Here is a 21,861-nt window from a genome sequence, read left to right as displayed (position 1 = left end):
GCTTTTTGCGATAAAATGGGAAGTGTGTGCAGCATTTTACATCTCCTAAATAGATTACCCAACACAGACGCACACACGCACTTGTCAAAGCTAATGGCATTCTTTCTGCTGAGCCTGACAAATTCCAGTCCTAAATCTAAACAAGAATAAATCTTGGCCAAATGTTGACATTTCACCCTCCTTCTGGGGCTACCTCTGCGGGGAGCAGGGAAATTTCTTTTCTTCAGCATCCTGAGCTGTAACAATTAGTTCTGTCAACCCTGCAGAACACACTGTCCTCACAATAAAGTAATCTTGCTCCTAACAAAACATTTTATGTGAAGTGCACAAAACTGAAAGCAATACTGCAGCTTTCATTCATATTAATATTTTGTGCGTTTGGTCTATGCTAAGCTCACAGATTTTGCTTGCCATAAGCGTGTTTCAGATCAAGTATTTTAGAAGTAGAGCTGAACATTACTGTGTTGTCCAGTTTAAGGTTTTCCATTTACAACTAATTGTGTGGCAAGCTAGAGTACTCAACCAGAAAAACCTTGGTAAAGTAAAATGCATCTTTAAAAATTCAATTTTCAATTTGCCATCATGGTATAAAAGCACTATATGCAGTGCTAATTATAGATATGCTTGTAGGTATATTTGCCATCCCTTGCCATTGCCCTAAAATACAGGAACATGTTCCAAATGATCAATTACACATATATGCTCTGTAGTGTATTCAGCTGTCTTACCTACTTAGCCAAAATATCCAGGGAAAAAAACTATGCATGTGAGCCCTTGAGCATCATAGTCATCTGTAGGACTAAGTATTTTAGCTGACGGCAAAGGAAAAAGCAATTCTCCAGCAGTCAAGGCCTTCTGATACCATTTGCTGGCTCCTGGGAAAAATAGAGAGTGGGCTGTAGGAAATCTAGCCTGTCCTGGCTGTCTTTCTCAAAAGTCTCCTGCAGTTTGATGCTTTTCTTCAGGCTTTAGGCTTCTAGTCTCCTTGGATTAAATGAAAATCTTAGCTTTTAATGAAAAATGTCCGTTGTGGAAAAAACTTTAAAATGCAAAACCTTAAAACCCATAAACCATCAGTGAAACAACGAAGAATGAGCAGGGAAGGAGAGGCAGGAGACATAACATTGTTTTAAATACTTATTTTCTTTCCCTTTTTTAATATTATTTATTTCATAGAAGAGAGTTTTATTTCATCTGACATTCGCAAAGAAAGGATGAGGTGGCTGACCAGGATTCTGAGTATCCTTTACAGTGAGAAAGGATCTCTGTTATCTCTCTGTTTTGGTATAGTTCATGGTGCTGCTGAGTTGGAAATAAAGGTTCAATATAGAATGTTCCTCTACAGAAGTTATTTTGGTTTATTATTGTAATTTCATTAAAAACACAGGTGAGGGAGGGAATATGGTGGTTCTTAGTATTTTACATGTCCACTGAAGTGTTTTTTCAAAGCAAAAGAAAGATCATTTTCTATCAAGGCCTTTTCTCTCACAAAATTAAAAAAAAAATGTTAATAGCTAGGGGCAACAGAGCTTTACAAACAAAAAAGCTTTACTTTGACAGATAGATTTTCTCACTCCTTTTCTTGTTTTCTCCCCTGTTCGACTGGTGGGGAGGGAGGGAGCCAGCAGCTGTGTGGGTGCTCGCTTGCTCGCTAGCAAGGGCCAATGCACCACAGCATCTGACCCAGTTAGGGATGTAAGACAATTCTAAACATAAACCATTGGGTAGAATAGGCAGCCAAAATTTGTTGTGTCTAAAAAAATGTAAGTACGGAGTTAAAATTCTTATGGAGGACTTGGGAAGGGTTGAGATTTGGTGGAGGTCTGCATGTTTCAGGAGGCTCAATACATTGGTATTCTGATACTTAGGAAGCACAGACTCTTTAGCATCTATTCAGCATCTACAACGCTAAATAAAATGGGGCCAGAGACTGATCCTTTGTCCTAAATCCAGCTAGCACAGACTTCCTCATATGTATGCTGCCTAAGACTAGCCTCCACTAGGCTAGGAGAAGCCTAAGTGGCTAGGAGAAGCCTAAGTGGCTAGGAGGAGCCTAGGGGAGGCAGTATGCGTGTCCTTCCTACATAGCACTTAATCTCCAAGTGTCCTGAGAGCCCCAGGTGGTATTGCTGTCACCCTAAAACTTAATTGTTATCTTGGTGAATATTTCACCTCAATGTGTCTGAAGTAATATGAGGGATGTGTTGCAGCCCATCAAAAGTTGCGTTTTAGTATCAACTTCAACTAAAGTTTCAACTGAAGGGCTGATGAATGTCATACTGAGCAGTACGACACAGAGGTACCTTGGATGTGTTTGAGATGCAGAGATTGCTGGGATACTGTTGGAGGGCTGTTTAGGGTGGAGGAAACTAAACCTGGTACAGTCGTATCCATACTGACTTTCTGGAGGTCATGTCTGGCATGAACAATCCTCATAGCCAGGCCTGGATGTTGTCCTGGAGAGAGTTACTTTGGATTGTCCGAAACAAACTAGCATTGAAGCAATGTAAGTGGCTGAGCTTGTAGTGCTTAGGCTCACTTTACATCCTTCTCTTTTTTTGAGCCATATAGATGTAAACTACTTAGGTTCTACAGTTCCTGTTTGCAGCCAAAACCTTCTTAATTTCAACAGGAAACAGATATTAGATCTGAATTTTACATAACAATGTGGGATTGAAGATACAGCAGCAGCGGCCACATTAATTATAATCAATTTTTGTAATTAAATTTGGGTTATTAAGACATCAATCTGCACAGGTTAAGAAGAATCCAGATGTCGAAGCTGGATTTTTACCAAAATAGGGTGCCTGTAGGCACAGCTGTTATCCCACAAATCTTTACAGTGCTCAGACATGACTTAGCTAGCATTTTGCGCTTCCTTTAGTCTCTCTACACCTCATGAATTTACCTGACAGTCCTACATAAGGGACTAAGCTTGATGCTTACTTTCATTTGCCAGCATCTTGTACAACACATATATATATGTGTGTATGTATAAATATATATTTGTGAAGAGGACGGGGAACCTGGGTTAGGAGATCTTCCCCAGGGTCTGCCTTTAGCTGGGCCTGGCAGCCCACATGAAGCAGGACAGCAAGCCTCAAGCCTTCTGGTAAGAGCCCCAGTCACTATCCAGGACAAAATGCCTGTGTTTTCCACAGAGACTAGAGGTAAAGAATAAACCCCCACATCTACTCCAAGGCTGTGAGGCCCTTTGCTCTTTCAGCAGTTCCTGACGATACCTGGCAGAGGAGACACTCTTGCCCAGACCAACCTGGAACACTCGGAAACAAGAAACTGCTTATGTTGGCTGTTGGCAACATCAAGAGTTGCCTTGGAGCTATGACCCAACAATGTCTTACAGACTAGACATGTTCCTTTGCCCATAGTGTATGGCTTTAAACAACATGGGGCAAAGAGGGCTGTAGCCTACTCTGGCCTCCTGGGTAGTTTCCAAACCAAGACAGGGGCTTTGTGAGTAAGCACTATGATTAATGGCACAGGCAGCTAAGAGACAATTGGCATCCATCCCCCCCACCAGCTTAGGCCAGAAAATGTCCCAGAGACCAGTTCTTCCCCTAAGGAACCAAAAAGACAGACTACTGCCAACCTGGGATGGCTTTCTGCATGTGTCTCAATGGATGCCACATCTTTATCTCAAGAGAGATTAGGATTAGAGAGATCAGGGCTTGGTAGAAGGTAGGGAGAGGGCCTCTGGGTGGTTTTGCTATCTGTTTCCAAGAAGTGACCATACTGGACTCTCCCACAGTGTTTCTGTGTGTTCATAGACCAGGCTAGACCCATCATGGCCCAGAAACGAGACAGTTCTGGAAGGGGGGCAAGGAACTATGCACCAGCTTGTCCCTTTGCAACACACAACCATTGCAGTCCAGAGTCTCTGCAGAATGATTCATGTACAAATGAAGCTGATCTCAGCTACAGAGCATGTTAGGAGGGACGGCGGAAGGGAGAGACCATTGATGCTGCCTTCATCGGGCAGTCCTAGGAGATATGTGCTGCTGGATGTGGCAGCTCTGGGAGGTGTGCTGCTGGTGACGGGGTCCCATACAGCACCCCAAGGAGCATCACGAACACCAGGCAGCCTGTGGCTCTCCATGTGGCATTTTAGCTTGCTGCTTCCCCAGCATGTGTGGGGTGTGCTCTAAGACCTAGACAGTCTGGACAGTCAAGAAACCTGGCCACAAAAGCATCCCTTCAGCAAGGTGGTTTTAGTGCACCTTAAGCAGCTGAGGACAAAAAAGTGACAGGATCTGCATGTGTGGAGCTGGATTTCCCTAGCTCTGCTGCATAAAGCTTGAGTAGCATTATTAGTTCTTCTTGGGTTAGGAGCTGCCAAACATCTTTATTTTACTAGTGATCCTAAGAAGGTTGCTAATTTTCCCCAGCCCTCCAGATGCTACAGTACCTCATCTGATAGACACAGTACCACTGGTCAGATGTGTTCACTGAAGGTATCTGTGTTTTCGCTTAATACCATGTATTTGTCCTCTGTTCATCAGGTAAAATTAGGAAAGTCAATGTAAAAAAGTTTTCTGATTGAGCAGAATTGAAGGGCAAGAATTGGAGTTTTATGAGGACATAACCCGGTGGATAGATGATGGTAAAGCTGTGGATGTGGTCTATCTTGATTTCAGTAAAGCGTTTGACACGGTCTCCCACAGCATCCTCGCAGCTAAACTGAGGAAGTGCGGTCTGGATGATCGGGTAGTGAGGTGGATTGTGAACTGGCTGAAGGAAAGAAGCCAGAGAGTGGTGGTCAAAGTGACAGAGTCCAGTTGGAGGCCTGTGTCTAGCGGAGTCCCTCAAGGGTCGGTACTGGGACCAGTTCTATTCAATATATTCATTAATGACTTGGATGAGGGAATAGAGTGCACTGTCAGCAAGTTCGCTGATGACACAAAACTCGGAGGAGTGGCTGAGATGCCGGAAGGCTGCGCAGCCATTCAGAGAGACCTAGACAGGCTGGAGAGTTGGGCGGGGAGAAATTTAATGAAATATAATAAGGGCAAGTGTAAAGTCCTGCATCTGGGCAAGAACAACCCCATGTACCAGTACAAGTTGGGGACAGAGCTGTTGGAGAGCAGCGTAGGGGAAAGGGACCTGGGGGTCCTAGTGGACAGCAGGATGACCATGAGCCAGCAGTGTGCCCTTGTGGCCAAGAAGGCCAATGGCATCCTGGGGTGTATTAGAAGGGGTGTGGTCAGCAGGTCAAGAGAGGTTCTCCTCCCCCTCTACTCTGCCCTGGTGAGGCCGCATCTGGAATATTGTGTCCAGTTCTGGGCCCCTCAGTTCAAGGACAGGGAACTGCTAGAGAGAGTCCAGCGCAGAGCCACGAAGATGATTAAGGGAGTGGAAGATCTCCCTTATGAGGAGAGGCTGAGGGAGCTGGGTCTCTTTAGCTTGGAGAAGAGGAGACTGAGGGGTGACCTCATTAATGTTTATAAATACGTAAAGGGCAAGTGTCATGAGGATGGAGCCAGGCTCTTCTCAGTGACATCCCTTGACAGGACAAGGGGCAATGGGTGCAAGCTGGAACACAGGAGGTTCCACATAAATATGAGGAAAAACTTCTTTACGGTGAGGGTGACTGAACACTGGAACAGGCTGCCCAGAGAGGTTGTGGAGTCTCCTTCTCTGGAGACATTCAAAACCCGCCTGGATGCGTTCCTGTGTGATATGGTCTAGGTAATCCTGCTCCGGCAGGGGGATTGGACTAGATGACCTTTCGAGGTCCCTTCCAATCCCTAACATTCTGTGATTCTGTGATTCTGTGAGTTGTGCAGGACCATTGCCTTAGGATTTATCTGGGTGTTAGTTTTAGTTTCACTTTCATCTTTCTTTGTACACTCCTGCAAAATAGAAACCAGAAAATCCCCTAGTTATTCCCCTTTCTCATAGGCAAATTTGAAGTGCTGGGGTAAAAAATTGTCAGAAACATGGCTTTCAGCCAGACCTCACTGTGCTTATTCCAGTCTATTCCAAGACTGCACAAACTGTTGTTGACTGTTCTATTAGTATAGATCAGCTTTGCTGTCACCTCATGACTCCAGTCTGCTTGTGTGCTGTCGTTGAGATGACCAGACTGAGCTTCAGCTGGAAGATGACTCAGAAAGCAGTGCATGAGTTTGCACGTTTTACAGATGAGAGTCCACCCAGGGGCGGGTCTTACAGGGAAATGAAACTAATTTGTAAGAACTCAAAGTTTTGAGCCTTTCCCTAGCTTTAGCTGAAATACTCCTGTATGACAAGGCAAGGTACTCCCAAAGCAATGTCTGGGGTTGGAGAATGGAGGGAAGGCAGCAGGTACAGGACAGCTACTGCCTCCAGTACCCTGTTTTCCTCTCAGGGTTACCTCCCGGATGGCAACAACAAAACAGAGGAGGCTGAAAACCCTCAGAAGCTGACAGCATCTGAAATGGATCAAAGGGGCCAAGAATCGGTCTACCGACAACAGCAAGAGCAGCAGTAAGTAGCAAGGAACCTGGCTGAGATGATGGTGCATGTATCAAGTGCCTGTTCTCCACCTTACTTGAGGTGTGCACCTTCGAAGGCAGAAATACTTTATAGAGAGCCTGTGAATGGGACTGGGTGCACAAGCAGCTTGTCCTCGTCCTCTCAGAGCCACCTGCAGTCAGCCTGAAGCCTACCTATGAATCACGCTTCCTACATGGGACCTGAGTTGTTCTGGCAGGCTTCGTGGTGGCACGGCTTACATTTCATGCAATAGCAACAGCCAGTTCTGTATGTTTGATAGTGCTGTACGTCGTGTCGGTTTCTTGGCATCTTTTTTCAAAGTGAAATTTCAAATCTGGTTCTATCTCCCTGTTTTCTGTCTCCTAATATTTCATCTTGGAAAGTTTAAAAATGCTTCCTTTGGCTTAAGAGATGGATGTAGACTGCATTCCAGCACTGATCTGAATGCAGTCCACAGAACAACTTCCAACAACTTCATGCTGACAAAAGTAAAGCCAAAGCTTCAGCCCTCAATTTTATTTTAGGCTGTACTGAGATCTGTGCTCAGTCCGTCTCTGGTTTTCCAGTGACAATTCTTAGATAGCTTGTATAAGCTCTGGCTTGCAGATATAGTACAGAACAGAAACTGACAGTAGTGTATGTGTATTTTATGCACATGTGCTTAATAGATATATGCTTAGCTGACCAATGCTAATTGTTTACAGTCTTTTTCCCCACATGTGCTTTTTCTGAGCTGTTAGTAACAGTGCATGTAATGCTATTATTATTATATGCTGAGTTTGTTTAGCTTGCCCTTTTTTCCCCCACCTTTCAAAGTGCAGGTGAGGGAAACTGAAGGCTGTTTCAGTTTCCTTTCCCTTTCTGGATGAAGAAGGTGGAGCCATGCTGTGAAAGAGGTGGCAGGCTCCTGATCACAGGCAGCAATCAGCAGCTTTCCATTGTAACCCATGAATGCTTGCCTGCTAGGTAGTAATTATAGAAGGTTTATTAAGAGCTGGGTAGCTTTGAAATCTGTCAGTTCTTTAATGACTGACTTTCAGTAGAGCAAACAACCATTCCTGAGTTACGGTCTATGTTTATTTTCTGCCACTTCCAGACATGAAAGACCCTCTGTCTTCCTTGTGCTCACACTGGCAGAGTGAGAGAAGCCCTAGTTAGCTTATGTATTTGTGCTGTGTGCATTTTCTTGCTGTTTTTTTTTGGGGGGGGGTGGGGTGTGGATAGTGGGAGTTTTCCCATTGGTATAACTGTCTTTGCTGAGATTTGGTCTGGGATACAAACCCCCTGGTATAGGTTAGGTAAATACTTAATCAGTTGGTTAGCCTGAGCTCCCCACAGAATTTAAGGCTTGAGCAAGTATATTCATGCAAATTCTGACCGGATGATGGGATCCCCCCTCAAACTAAGTAAGCTTTTGGGGAAGAATAATTTAAAGCCCTGTTCCCTTTTTCATCTTTATACAATGCTTGCCAAGAGCAAGCTGTAGTGCATCTACTGCAAGGACCGCTTAATATTTTTGCTATGTGATACAAAAGATTGTCCCTGTGTCTTCATAAAGCTGTAACAAAGAATTCATTCTTAAACCTAGAGTGCACAAATTAAAATCCGCATTAGTATGTAGTTAATGGAGAGGAGGGATGAGGGAAAGGCGGGTTCAAGCAGAAACCATGTAATATGAGCGGGAAACAAATACTCAGAAAAGGAAGTGAACAAGGCTGGGGTTTGCTGCCTTCCCTCGAGGAGGGGGTTGCTAGCTGTCAGTCTGAATGGGATGAAGCCGCTTAAACTGCGATTTCCTTAACTAACCCAGATTAAAGTGGTAGATAGTATCTGAAATACTGAAGCAGACAAGGGGAGATCTTTATTCTTAAAGCAAAAATTAACTATTTCATTAATTGTTATTATCTTTGTTCTGTTATCTCAAGTTACGTTTCAAGAAATATCTCAGATTAAAATATCATTCTAGCAGTGATAACAGCGACTCAGCCTTTTAGCCATCAATCCTTTTGAACACGATTTTTAAAACTAAAATACTAGGACACCCTCAGAATAGTCCAGGTTTTCAGGCTCTGGGATAACCAAGGGCTGAACAGAGCAGTTGGAGAGCTGAAGTCATAGGGTGTCAGCAGAAGAAAAAAAAGCACAGGCTTGCATTAACCTAGAAGGCTTTCTGGAATATGCGTAGCAGAGGGAACATGAGGGGCCCAAGTAGGATACCTCTGTGCCAAGGAGTGGCTCTATTCCAACTTGTGTGCTGCTTGCTATTTTCTGGAAACAGCCAGGATATGGTTTTGCTGCCAGCAAAGCAGGAGTTGGAGGCTCTTTTGAAGCCTCCGTGTGAGTTGTTTCCATGCAAACTCTCAGTCTCAGGCTGTGCTTCAGAGCAATTGGGAGTGGGAAAACACCTTAGCAGCATCTCAGGGTGGGATCAGGTGACCTTTTGTGGAGACAGGACACATGAAATATGTATGGGATGTGGCATGTTGTAGTCTCACCCACTAGTAGATATCCAGACTTGACTATTAAAAAGTACAAAGTGGGCGACTGGTATTAGAGGGTAATTTTTCTCTTGCTTTGGAAAAGCCCTTATATGATATGTTGAGGCTGACAAGTGATAATAAAATGGTCCTAATTAAGTTAAGAAAAATACTTGTTCATATGCAAAGTTGAAATGAAACTTTGTACATCCTCCTCCAGTTCTATATAGGATGTGGTTTCAGGCCATGGAGAAAAAAAATCACCAGGATGACGAGTGCTTGAAACTGCTTATAATAATAAGCTTGCATTTAAGTTACTTCACTTTGTCTGCTAAGTGCCATGAAATTAACTTGTAGCAAGTGAATTCCCAGATTGCCCCTGTTCAAGTCTATTCAGAAACAAAAGTCTGTACAGAAGAAAAGGTGGAGAAAAGTGGGGAAATTAGAAACTGAACTATAGCTAGTGCCTGAAAAAGAGAATGCTGTCCCCCCATTCAGCAGTCTGTCCTCGGCACCTCTAAAGCTGGCAAGAATAATATTGGTTCTGGTAAAATCCATTAAAAAAATCAAATTCAAAATAATAAGATCTGAAGATATATTGTCGCACAGCTGGTAACAGTCCCTCATCATTTTGTGTGAAAGGAGAGCAGAGTTACTAGAATGCTTGACTCACAAAATTGTATTCTTTGACTGCCAGAGCCATCAGGCTTTCTTTCCTTCCTTTTCCAAATTTCATGCTGAATTAAAAAAAAATATATCTATAGTGTTGTAAGACCTCTCAGTCTTTTGCTGATAGAGTATACTTAGCAGTTCTTCTGAAAATTTTATTTTCTTTAACAACACTAAAAAAACACTTTTACAAATACTGAATTAGTCTACAAAACTGGAGGCGGTTGCTTAGCAAAATGCTTGTTTTGCCCACTGTCCTGCCACTGGTGGGTATGCTAGAAGGGTAATTTGAGTTATGGACAATCTGTTTAGAGTTGAGTTCTGCATTTGCTGCACAGGAGAAATCTCCCAACTCTCTATCTTTCAGGCTGATGCACTAATCTTTACAGCCCAGTGGCGTGATTCAGAGATGCCCGGCTTTGCTGTGGTCAGTAGCCAGCTTTGTCTCCAGCCAAGTGTTTGCTGGAAAGGTCTATGTAAGAGGATAACTATGCAGTAAGATTTCTGTTAGTCTGGGTTACGGGGGTTGCTATGTTCCTCATAATGCTTGGACAGGGGAGGAAGTCCTTCTAACTCCTATATTAGAAGGCTTTCTCAGAAGACCTTGATTTGCACAAGCCCCGACATGTTCCCTTGATGCATAGCTTGATGAGGAGCTGCGGTGAGGCGATGAATAAGGAACACATGGGAGGATACTGTGTTTGAGCAGGGGCAATAAAAGGACAACAAATACTCTGGTGCAGAGGCAGAGGAGGAGAAAATAATATTGTTGAAAAGAAAGTGGGGGAAGCAGAGATGAACGTGCCACTAGCTTAGGTGTTAATCTTCATGTGATACAGCATCTGACCTGCTCAGCTCTCCAGGCATGCTGGCAAGCCTGACTCGCAACACACGGACGCCTCTACGGGGGGTAGCTCGGCTCAGTGCTGGCGTTGCCAAGCCCAGTGCCTGGCCTGCCCAGGTATGGATGCTCTGCGCTCCTCACGGCTGGTGATTACCGGGTGCTCCAGCTGGCTCTGGTGCGCTCTCTGCATCCCTGGCACTGAGCTGTGCTGAGGTAACTGAGCTGCTTTGGGACCCAGGGACAGCATAAACATGGCCGTATCTGACTTCCTAGACTTTGTTGGGTCTGATGTTAGTCTACCACACTGCCACAGAGAACTCTCATGTTGGTGTAGTCTGCCCACGAGCGTATGCAGACTAATGATTAGTCTGTTAGCTCCCTGATTTGATCCATCACTGTGACAATTTCCTTGGAGCTTTAGAAGGTGGTTGAGATGGTCCAAAATGGGGTGCTGGCTGAAGCAACTGTCATTCTTTCTGCTGTGCTGTCGCATGCTGAGCCCAAACCAAGCTGCTGAATCTGAGCCCCATCTTAACTCTTGGAAATTCAGTTCTGAGTTTCAGTTTTACACTTTGGACCAAATTTTAACTTCAGGAATTTCTCTACAAGCTTGCGGGTACAGAGAATTGAGATTTGGGTGCCAACAGCAGAACTGCAGGTCTTTTGCTTTCCTGCTTGTTTCTGACTCACACCTTCTCCTGGGCCTCTCTCTGCTGCTGTTTTCCTTCTTGCTCTTTCCCAGTGCAAATTAATTTCTGCAGAATTTGACTGTTTTATCCCAAGGCCTCACTATGGCAAAAATGTTGGCTGTTTTAATGAAAGCTTTAGCTAACCAGAGGGACCAGATACAGAAGTGAGTTACCCTGGCTTAATAAGCTTCCAGACATCAGCTGAACTGTGGTAATTAAGTGCACTCCTAGCCTGTGGCAAACACGGGACAAAATCCATGAACGCTGACTTTTGATGATAAACATTTTCTGCTAATGCAGTTTATTTTCTGCCTCTCGTGTTAAGAGCACGCACGCAGCTAGGATGAATCAGACACTGTGTAATGTTAAGCCCCAGTAATTCACTTTTGACTCTGAGCTGCAAACTGGTAAGATGATGCCGCTGATAAAGAGGGAAAGCCAGAGCTCCAAGCCTGCGCGCAGGGAGGGTTTGTACACCCTCCCAGAGTTCTGCTTGTGGCTCCGCAGGGGCACAGAGCATATTGCTCTGCTGAGGTCTAGAACTGTAGCTGTCAGCTATCGTTAGCATCTGGCCATGTGTGCATTGCGAAATAGGGATACCTACAGGACAGTTGTTGTCTGCTCGCGGGAGTCTGGCATCTTGTAGCCCTCTGATTTGGCAGCTTCCGTGGTGCTCAACAGCATATGGCTGCTCCATCAGGCATGGGAGCCTTGGTGAAAATAATACTTTGTGGTGGCATGGACTTGACTGCTCTTGAAACGATTCCTAATAATGGAATGCAAAGTGCAGCTTAGCATATCTTTGAAGGAGATTCGACAATTGTCTTTGGCAGTTTGGTCCCTTTTCTCTTTTAAATTCAGTCTTAACATATAATTTAATGCAGTACTTCACCTATATCTTCCCTTGAGTCCTTCCTCTAGACTGAACTTGCCTAGGTCTTTTTCCCAAGTTTTACGCATTTGTGTTGCTCTCCAACTACACTCTCCTTGGTTTCTCTCTCTTACAGAGAGCACATTGCCCAGCAGAGCGAAATATTTCGCTTTCAGCTTTGTGGCATTCACGTACCGATGCACCCGCAGTATAAAACACAGTGGAACTGGAAATACTTTATAACAGCCATTACTTTTGTAACTCTTTAAACTATTTCACACTTCATTTGGAAAGCTCCCCAGCGGTAGATGGCTGGAGCGGGCTTGAGGAAAAACTGAAGGGCACAGTTCTGTAAAAAATATTATTGGTGAATAGCAGCTCTCTCATGTTTTTTCAATTTTAGAAATGAACTGTTTTATACAAACCTGAAAGAGAGTAGAACAAAGATTTCTATGGTCTGTGCCCTGAAAGCATTGAAAAAGTGTCCTTGGGTGGTGCTAGTTAGATGAATAGAGTTAACCGCAGGATTCAGAATTTAAGATTGCAGACATGGTGGTCTCTGTGTTGCACTGTCTTTGCAGATTTTCTATGGCTCTGTTGCATGTATCTCGTGACTGAAATGTTTCTGTATCTATCTATTAATACATAGTTATATAGGTGTTTATTTTCCCACTACTGTGGTATTTGATGTCCATCTGTTTGAAAAATCATATGAGATTGCTTTTTGTTTTTATTTCAATACAGATACATTCTCTTATTGGGTTATAACTTTCTTACTCTGGTTAATATCTGTTCAGTCTGTGTAATTAGTCAATACGTTCCCATTTTCTTTGGAGAAAATAAACAAAAAAAAAATCTCATCAAGATTAATATGATCTATAAAGGTATAAGATGATTTGTTTCTTTTTTTTGAAGAGCTATAACCTGGGTAAGATGTTCTTCCCCCCTCCCCCAGTGACTTCAGTATTTTTATTTATAAAAAAACCCTACCTCAAAGATAGACTTAAGTCATATAACAATACAAATCATTACTAGGGAACCTGAAAAGTTAAATTCTTTGTCATCTTTTCTGGTTGTGGGTTTTGAAGTACTTCATATATTGGTATAAAGTACAAAAAGTCTGCACATCACTGATAGCTTCAAATCTTCACATTTCCTTAATTGCTACCCAGGTAAGTAGGATAATTTGCTCCAGACTTATGGCTACTGTGGCAACCCAGAAACTGACTGGAATATTAAATTGATGATAGGCTGTAGCAGGTTTTATAGGCTTTACTGGATCAGAGGTTTTGTCTGAACAAAGAAATGACATGGAATATCCTGCAAAATGGCTAAAACACAAGGTGAAAGCTGATGGTGGGTTCTTGCATTAACTTTCTTTCCTTCAAAAAAAATCTCAAGAAAATGAGGGATGCTAGGTGTGGATTTTAATTTTAGCCTTAGAACTGGCAGATGGTGTCTCTCAGGCAACTGGCTTCTCTCCTGCTGTAGGCTTGAAAAGCAAGGACCTGTTCATATCCTGACTTCCACCCACCCCACAAGAAATTTACCATATGCTTGCTCTTCCTTCCCCCTGATCCCAGTACCCAAAGCTACACTCTTACCTATCTATCTTCCCAGAGACTACAGTGAACACTATAAAATTAATAAACTCACTAATGCTGCTTTTTTTTTTTTTGTTAACTTGGACTAAAACAAAGTATAAGCACTAGGTAAAAGACAACCAAAAGTTGGTATCCTTTTCTCCATTTCCCTCCCCCACTGGAGACTTGACATCCTCATTTTATTTTGACTTTGCCTTTACTCCAATAACATGGAAACCAAATTGGCCTTTAAGTAAGCACTCTTTTAACCACAACGGCTCTTACGCTGCTCTTTGGAAAACAGAGCAGAGCTTTCCCTGGCTGTAAGTGTAGTGTCACCTCTATCCCTTTCATAAACTGATTAATCTTTTCTGTGTTTCATGTACCATCCTTCTGAGCTCCTGGATAAAGACCATGGTCCAGAAGAGTGGCCCCCACATGGCCTCCCGGACTTTGAGCGTTGCAGACAAAAAGCAGAAGCGAATGAAGGAAATGGTTCATGGCATAAGGGCTAGATTTGATATTGTTATTTCTCATACATGTGCAGACACGCAGGGGTCCATGCTTGCTTTTTATTTGATTTCTAATTTAAAAAAACAACCAAACACTGTCTGAAGTCATCAAAGTACATCTGATGATATAAAAACTCTTCTGCCCTCTAGTGCTGTGAAGCAGTGAGATGTCTGAGATGCAGTGATGTTTGTTGCGGGGCAGAAATAAGTAGCCTTGCAACTCACAATTCCAGCCTTTTTTTTTCACTGACAAAGGAAGGGGAGTGTAAAAGGTACTTAATAATTTTTGTGTGTGAACTTGAGAGAAATATGATCTCAATATCTGAAAGAGCCAGGAAAAACTACTAAAAAAAATCCTGAAACTGATATAGTCTACAACAGCTTGTCAAAGGCAGTTTGGGATAAATTGTAAATGCTACTACTCAGTCAAATAAAGAAAAAACTGAAAAACCATCACTGATGGGGAATGTTATACCCTAAGCAAGATGGGTTATCAAAACTTCTTCTAAGTAACTGATGCAGTTGTGCCGCAAATGCCAGAGGGGCTTTGCTGCTCTCTTACCTCCTGCCTTTGAGGGTCTGGGATTCAGTGGAGAGGTGAAGAACAATCTCATGGGCACCAGAGTATGCTGGCAGGAAGGGAAAGGATCATATTAAATGGCACCATTAAAGCTCACAGCTCTGTCTCTACCAGTTTAATCTCATGAATTAATCCACATCCTCCTAGAATAAGTCTTCAAAGAGAAAGAGGTAATTGGATATAAACACTTTCCTTCCCAAACCCTGAATTACAGTGATATGGCAGCAGGCAGCTTTTTGCACTTTGATCTCTTTGCATGATTTTAATTCCCCTTTTTAGCCTTAGTCTCGGGCCTCATTCTCTTATTACTTTTCCACAGCCAACTGTGCTCTCTCTGCTTCGTAGCTTGTCCTCTAGCCACCCTCTGTGGCCCTTTCTTGTTTTAAGAGGCTCAGCCTTCACCCCTCATTTTAATTTGTTTTCTGCTCTTCTTGGGCCTTCCCTGTGAAGTCAGATGAAATATTTGTGCCCATGTGTGCAGATAAAACCCTGTCAAATGCTGCAGAGAGATGTGGGCTTGCTCTGATACATGGAGCCGGCTGCTGCTTGGCTGTAAACTTGCACCCCCGTGGCTTAACTTCTGCTGAACAGGAGCAGTGTAAACTGATACCCACACAATACACCATGTAGATAAAACCCTTTGCTTTCTCCAAGTGGAACTGACATGTTTTCATCACTCTTTTGATCATCTAGAGTCTCTAATACACTCTGAACCCTGTCCTGCCTCTTTTCTGTCACGTTAGATTGATAGCTCCTTGAGGCAGCAACTGCATTTTGAATTAAGTCTAGCAAAACAAGGCCTTTGTCCTGATTCAGTGAGTTGCACCTTAGGTATGACAGCAAGACAAATATGCCCAAAGAATTCCCGGTGCCTAACAAACACAAGGAGACTGAGGCTCGGGCTGAGAGTAAGTCATCTGGGTCCATCACAAACAGTATAATTTTGCATGCTGCTTGGACAACTTTTGGGCAGACTGCCTAAATCTGCAAGGTGCTTGGTGCCTTGGGGTGGGACTGCCAGCACCAGTGCTCTTCCCCGCAGACAATGGTCTTCCTCTGTGCTTGAACAAACTGTGGAAGTAGTTGTCTACTGCGTGGAACATTTTGATTTGAGGAAGTGATGTGATTTGATTTGAAATGGCTGAGATTTGAGGTCAGCAGTCTAGAGTGAGACTTGAATAAGAAAAGTGAAGGCTCTGCTAAAAGTATCTGAAAATGTTATCCTTGGTATTTGCAGCCAACTCCAAATATAGCAAGTATTTCTAGACCATTTACCAAAAATTCCTGAAAAGCTGAATCAAAATAAATACTGGTTTTGATACAAAGTTATTTGCTACAACAGCAGAAACTTGACCTTGCTGATGAAGGAGCCCCTTTCTAGTCCTGGTTTTCTGCAGACAGGAAAAATTTTTTCAGGAAAAAGTGTTTTCTTTCATTTTAGTGTCATCCCATATGTCTTGATAACTCCAAATGAAACCAGAAGAAACCAGCTGCAGCAAAGTAAGTTGAGTTGTCTAATATGGTAATACATTATTTCTACTTGAATAAGTTTAGAGTTTTGTGCACTTTATTGCCCTTGCAACTTTTATCCTCATTATTGCAGTGGTTTTGTATGTGCGGCAGTGACAGTAAAGTCAGTGCTATGAGCATTCTCCATCATGGTGTAGGCTTTTCTTAAGATTAACTTTTCATCTGACTAAACTTCATGCAGAATAAGTCTTGTTCAGGAAAAGGTTTTGGGTAATTTCAGCTGGAGCTGTTCAAGACGGCTTCTATAAGCTCTATCCCACTTTTACAGGATTGAATTCAGATTGGAGAACCTGACTTTGAACGCTCTCTGGGTTAGGGGCAGGAAGGAGAAAAATATAAGTAAGAAATATTTTTGAAAATACTCTCACATGGAGACTAAAGCAACTAGAACCACTGGTGGTTCTTGAATCTCCATTTAAGGATTATAGGTGGCTCTTTTAATGAATGTGGGAAAGATCATTTTAGATGGGAAGTGTCTGTGGATGTAAGTTCACTTTTGCTTGGCTTTGACTCTTGCTCATGGAAGTAGCTAAGCAGTAACACCCTGAACCTTTACCAGAAAGATTAGGCATGTGTTACAAAGCTTTCATTGGCAAAGTCACAGGAAGAGTCAGTCATGAAAGAAATTCTGTATGCAGAGGTGAACAAGCGCTGCAGTCCTACGCTTCTGGCAGTTTATTTGCGCAAGATATGAAAGCTGAAGGAGTGTCAGTCAGCACTCCTCATGTTTTGAGCCCTCAAGGAAACAGTGCAATTAAATCCTTTCTTCTCAAATGTGGTGAGTTTGGCTGAAACGCTTCACCAGCAGGCTGGTGTGGGGTTGGGTTTCCTTTGGTTGCAAGAAAGAAAATGAACTTCTGAACCAAACCATAATCTTTTTGGAGGAGGAATAAAAGCAGATCATCTTAGAGCGGACTCTGATGCTAACAGCAAAGGTGCTGCTTCTCTGATAAAGATCTGTTTTCACTTTGTGCCACCAGCGTTCAAGGTCCGAAGCACGTCAAGTATTTCTGCCTTGGATACTGGCAGAAATAGGGCCTCACTGAATCCCGTCTCTACCCAAGTGCTTGTTTTAAAGGTGAAATAACAAGCTGTTGTCTCTCTTGGGCCTCTTTCCCAGGAACTGGCTTTATCTTGTTAGAGGAGAGCTGGTGTTAGTGTCTGATAGCCATAGCCTGCCATTAGAAAATACAGTTCATGTTGGTTTTAGTAAGCGTGAACTTAGCTCTTACAGCAACTGAGGTACTACTCTAAAACAAAGCTCCTCTTTTCATAGGCTTTGTGGGCCTTGCTATTGGAAGGGATTGTTGGGTTTTTTCCTCTGTCAGTCAATTCAAGAGAGCAATTTAATCAACCAGCCATCCTAGAGCATATGGCTGGTGCCCCTGGCTGTATTGACTAGACTTCCACCGACAACACTGGGAGCTTGCCACCCGTCTCGCTTGTGGACACCTATGTTGAAGTGTCTTAATTTGAAGCTGAATCATGCATTCCTGCTGTTTTTATTTAGGGAGCATGTGGTTGGGAGTGAAAATTACTTATTCTTCATTTTCTTGCTGGGGAGCATTGCACCACAAGCATTTCACTTCATGCAACCGTAACATCTTAATCGTAACAACTTCTGCTTTACCTGCAGGAGTAAATACTATGTCATTTAACTATAGGTTCCCAGGAATTAAAAAGCAGTCTGTTAGCAGTCCCTTAGCTGTTTTTTGTTTTGCCTTTGAGGCTGAGTCCTAGGATTTGCTCACCATACAGTCTCGAGTTAGGCAAAGTGTTTGCCTTGTTAACTTATCATTGCAGTGACTGTGTAACCTCCTGGGCGGTGTCTCCACCCCTTGAGAACAAGTTTGTCTGTTTTTGGATGGGTCTTCAGAGTTACATACAATTAGCAATACTGCCTGCTTTTTAGTACTGCCTCTAACTTTAATATATTTGTTTCTTTTTGTACCTGCTCAGTTGCTAAGAAAGAGCTAGATGACCTGGACCGATGGAAGGAAGAGCACAGGCCAGGGGCAATTAAGGTGGTTCCACAGAGACTGGGTAAGACATGTGAATCAGCTATTACTAACTGCAAAATTTTATTTTCCAGGACATTTTTCACTTTTTCTCACATGCTGCTTATAAAGAGATTCGGTGTCAATAAGGGTTAACATGAGCCTACTGTGCTCTGAGCTCTTTGATGGTCATGGCAATAAAGATGTTTCTGAAACAAAACAGCATAGATTGTCACTCAAAAAATCTGTTGGGATCAGTGCAGAAAATCTATACTAACATTTGGGAAAAAGAGGTGGATTATCCCTCCTGGTGGTGATGTTGTCAGTGATTGATGTCTCTGAGGGGTTACAAACTTGGCATTAGCATGCAGATGGACAGCATGTGTTGGAGACACTCCAGTTACCCATAAGAAAACTCCTCTGTGTTAGGGACCAGTACATATGCTTTCCTGATGGCTGTCTCCTGAAGAGGCAGAAGTGATCCCTGCAGCTTCAGGCATTTGCAGGCCAAATGTGCGTGAGGCTCTTTATTACCAATTTTATAAAAATAACAACAGAGATGATTATAAGTAAATGAAAAAAAGGATAAAAAGCTACATGAACTTAGGTCACGCTGAATTGAACTGATGTGTTTGATAAGATAGCCAACTTTTTTTCAAGACAAATGAGAGGAACCATAGTGGATCTCTTCAGTTGTAACCGCTATAAAGCTTTTAATTTAGTGCTATTTGGGAGTTAGTTTTAAAAAAATTTAAAAGACCAAAAAGAACCTCAACACACCCCCAGTCTTGTACAGAGAATAGGGCTGCAGGTTATGCTAAAGCAGGAGGAAGGTCATTAGAAGTGCTTTCCAAGTACCATTCTTCAACCTATCTTGCTTTACTACCTTTCTTTAATGTTTTTGGCACAAAAAGTAGGAGAGAGCTGATGAAACTTGCTGACAAGACACAACTTGAAAGCATCATCTGGATAGAACATGATGAGGATACTGCACAGCAAAAATGGGATGACCTTGGGGAACTGCACTAATAGAAATGGGACAAAATTCATTCTGATAAAGTGAATGATTATAATGATGCCTTTATTGGTTTTGTAAAGCTAGAGCTCCTCTTCCTTCTTTTGGTTGGCATAGGAGAATTTGGGGTACACGGTGCAGGCTATTGTCTGCTTGACCTGGGAACTAAGTTCTGGTTTTGCCATGCTATACAAGATAAGTTTGGGGTGGTTTACTGTGTATAAAAGTCGATACCAAGTGGGAGATGGAGGAATTTGAACTCACTCCAACCAAGATTTGTTTCTGGGGTCAAGATAATACAGGTCCCGCATATTTGTTTTGCCCTGCAGTCTGAGTCCCAGTTGTTTGTCGTGGTGAACCTACCTTTGCAAGTTGGTGTTGTGCCCGTGTCACGGTTTAAAACTGGGCCGGCTATTAAACCTGTGGCAGATGCTCTCTGTTAACCCTCCCCCGCCACCGGAAGGGAAAGGGAAAAGGGAGAGAGACTTACGGGTTGGAAAGTTAAAACAGTTTTAATAAACTATAATAATGAAAAAGAGTATAATAATAATAATAGAAATAATCAAATATATACAAACATATACAAATATATACACAAAACCAAGATCGAGCTCTCCCGATGTCGGCCACGTCACCACCGTCACTGCAGGGCAGGCTCCGGGAAGGCCCAGGCTGGGCCTAGCGATGGTCGAGAGCTGGATTCAGGGATGCACAGATGGGGATTGGGGGCAGCAGGAAAACGGACAGGGTCCTCTTCGGACACCGGACATAGCAGAAAGAGAGCGAGACCCTCGTGATCCCCCCACTTTATACCGAGAATGACGTGTATGGGATGGAATACCTTTGTTGGTCAATTTTGGGTCACCTGCCCTGTCCGCTGCTCCCTGCAGGTGCGACCCCTCTTCGGCTCTTCACTCGTAAGCAGTGAGGAATTCAGCAGTGACCTTGTTTTCTCTAAGACTAAGTACAGCAAGAGCCTTTCTGCATAACATCCCTACCAGTGCCTCAGTGATAACTACAAACTTCGAGCGTTATCAGTCCTGGAAGCAGACACTGTCTGCAAAACATACAATTAGTTTCAGGAAGTGCAGTTACTTAGAAGAGACTTAGCTGAAAGTAAAAATCACTGAAAGGAAAATTGACCTGGTTTAGGCCAAACCAGGACATTCCACCCCTTATTCCATACCATTCAAGTCATACTCAGATCACCACTACCTTTTCATTTTTAAATATATACAGATATCACTAGTTTATGATTCATCTCTATACAAAAAGTTCATCAAGACCATTTAGTTCAGGATTGTGGGTTTCCATCTGGCTAGGAGTCTCCCAGGGTAGAAGAGATGGTATGAGCTTTGTCACAGTTCGTGCCCACGGGTTGCAGGTTAAAGATGTCAGTCTCAAGGAGGTTACTGGATGCCACTTGCAGCTAGCTCCAGTCTCATCACCACTGCCTCAACCTGAAAGACACTTATGAACACTCTTAGTATTATGCAGCAATTAACATCATGCAGTTCAGAATTAAGTATTCTCACCCAGGATTAGATCACCTTCAGGGACACATCGGACTTCACCATCCTGCAGCATCACCCACCAAGTACATCCAGGTCCCTGAGCAAAAAACCCACGAATGGGTTTACCTTTGCCCGTAGCAGGAAGAACCCAGACAGTTTTTCCCAACAGATTCCTTTCATGCACCACAGGGACTTTATCCCTTTATCCCCTTCTACTGTATGTAAAGGTCCGACTGAGCAGGGCCAGCTCCGTTGATAGATCCTCTGGTGTTAACTAGCCAGGTAGCTTGTGCCAAATGCTTATCCCAGTTTTTAAAGGTTCCACCCCCCATTGCTTTTAGGGTAGTTTTTAACAGCCCATTGTATCGCTCAATTTTCCCAGATGCTGGTGCATGATAGGGGATGTGATATACCCATTTGATGCCATGCTCTTTGGCGCAGTTGTCTATGAGACTGTTTTTGAAATGAGTCCCATTGTCCGACTCAGTTCTCTCTGGTGTGACATGTCGCCACAAGATTTGCTTTTCGAGGCCCAGAATAGTGTTCCGGGCAGTGGCATGGGGCACAGAGTATGTTTCCAGCCATCTGGTGGTCACCTCCACCATGGTAAGCACATAACGTTTACCCTGGCGGGTTTGAGGGAGTGTGATATAGTCAATTTGCCAGGCCTCCCCATATTTATATTTCAACCACCGCCCCCCATACCACAAAGGTTTTAACCATTTGGCTTGCTTAATTGCGGCGCATGTTTCACAATCATGGATAACCTGTGCAATAGAGTCCATAGTTAAGTCCACCCCTTGGTCACGAGCCCATCTGTATGTTGCATCTCTCCCTTGATGACCTGAAGTGTCATGAGCCCACCGAGCTAAAAATAGTTCACCTTTATGTTCCCAGTCCAAATCTATTTGGAACACTTTAGCAACCTGATCCGCTTGTTGGTTGTTTCGATGTTCCTCAGTTGCCCGACTTTTAGGCACGTTAGCATCTACGTGACGTACCTTCATGACTAGTTTCTCTAGCTGAGCCCTGTATTCCCACCATCATGTGGCCAGACATGCTCTTCGTGAGTTCATGCATACTAG

General features: G+C 43.2%; 1 protein-coding gene across 2 annotated transcripts in view; it reads left to right on the top strand.

The window, feature by feature from the left end:
- Window positions 1–6,289: 6,289 nt before the first annotated feature.
- Window positions 6,290–21,861, top strand: part of EPSTI1 (epithelial stromal interaction 1) — a 63,655-nt gene continuing 48,083 nt past the window's right edge. For both annotated transcript variants that reach the window (XM_068395373.1, XM_068395374.1), the window contains exons 1-3: window positions 6,290–6,486; window positions 16,162–16,220; window positions 18,210–18,293. In XM_068395373.1, the coding sequence (XP_068251474.1) occupies window positions 6,290–6,486; window positions 16,162–16,220; window positions 18,210–18,293 (340 nt within the window). The remainder of the gene's footprint in view (window positions 6,487–16,161; window positions 16,221–18,209; window positions 18,294–21,861) is intronic.

The sequence above is a fragment of the Nyctibius grandis genome, chromosome 2 (assembly GCF_013368605.1).
Source record: "Nyctibius grandis isolate bNycGra1 chromosome 2, bNycGra1.pri, whole genome shotgun sequence".
Classification (NCBI taxonomy): Eukaryota; Metazoa; Chordata; class Aves; order Nyctibiiformes; family Nyctibiidae; genus Nyctibius; species Nyctibius grandis.
This window is presented reverse-complemented; position numbering and strand designations above follow the sequence as displayed.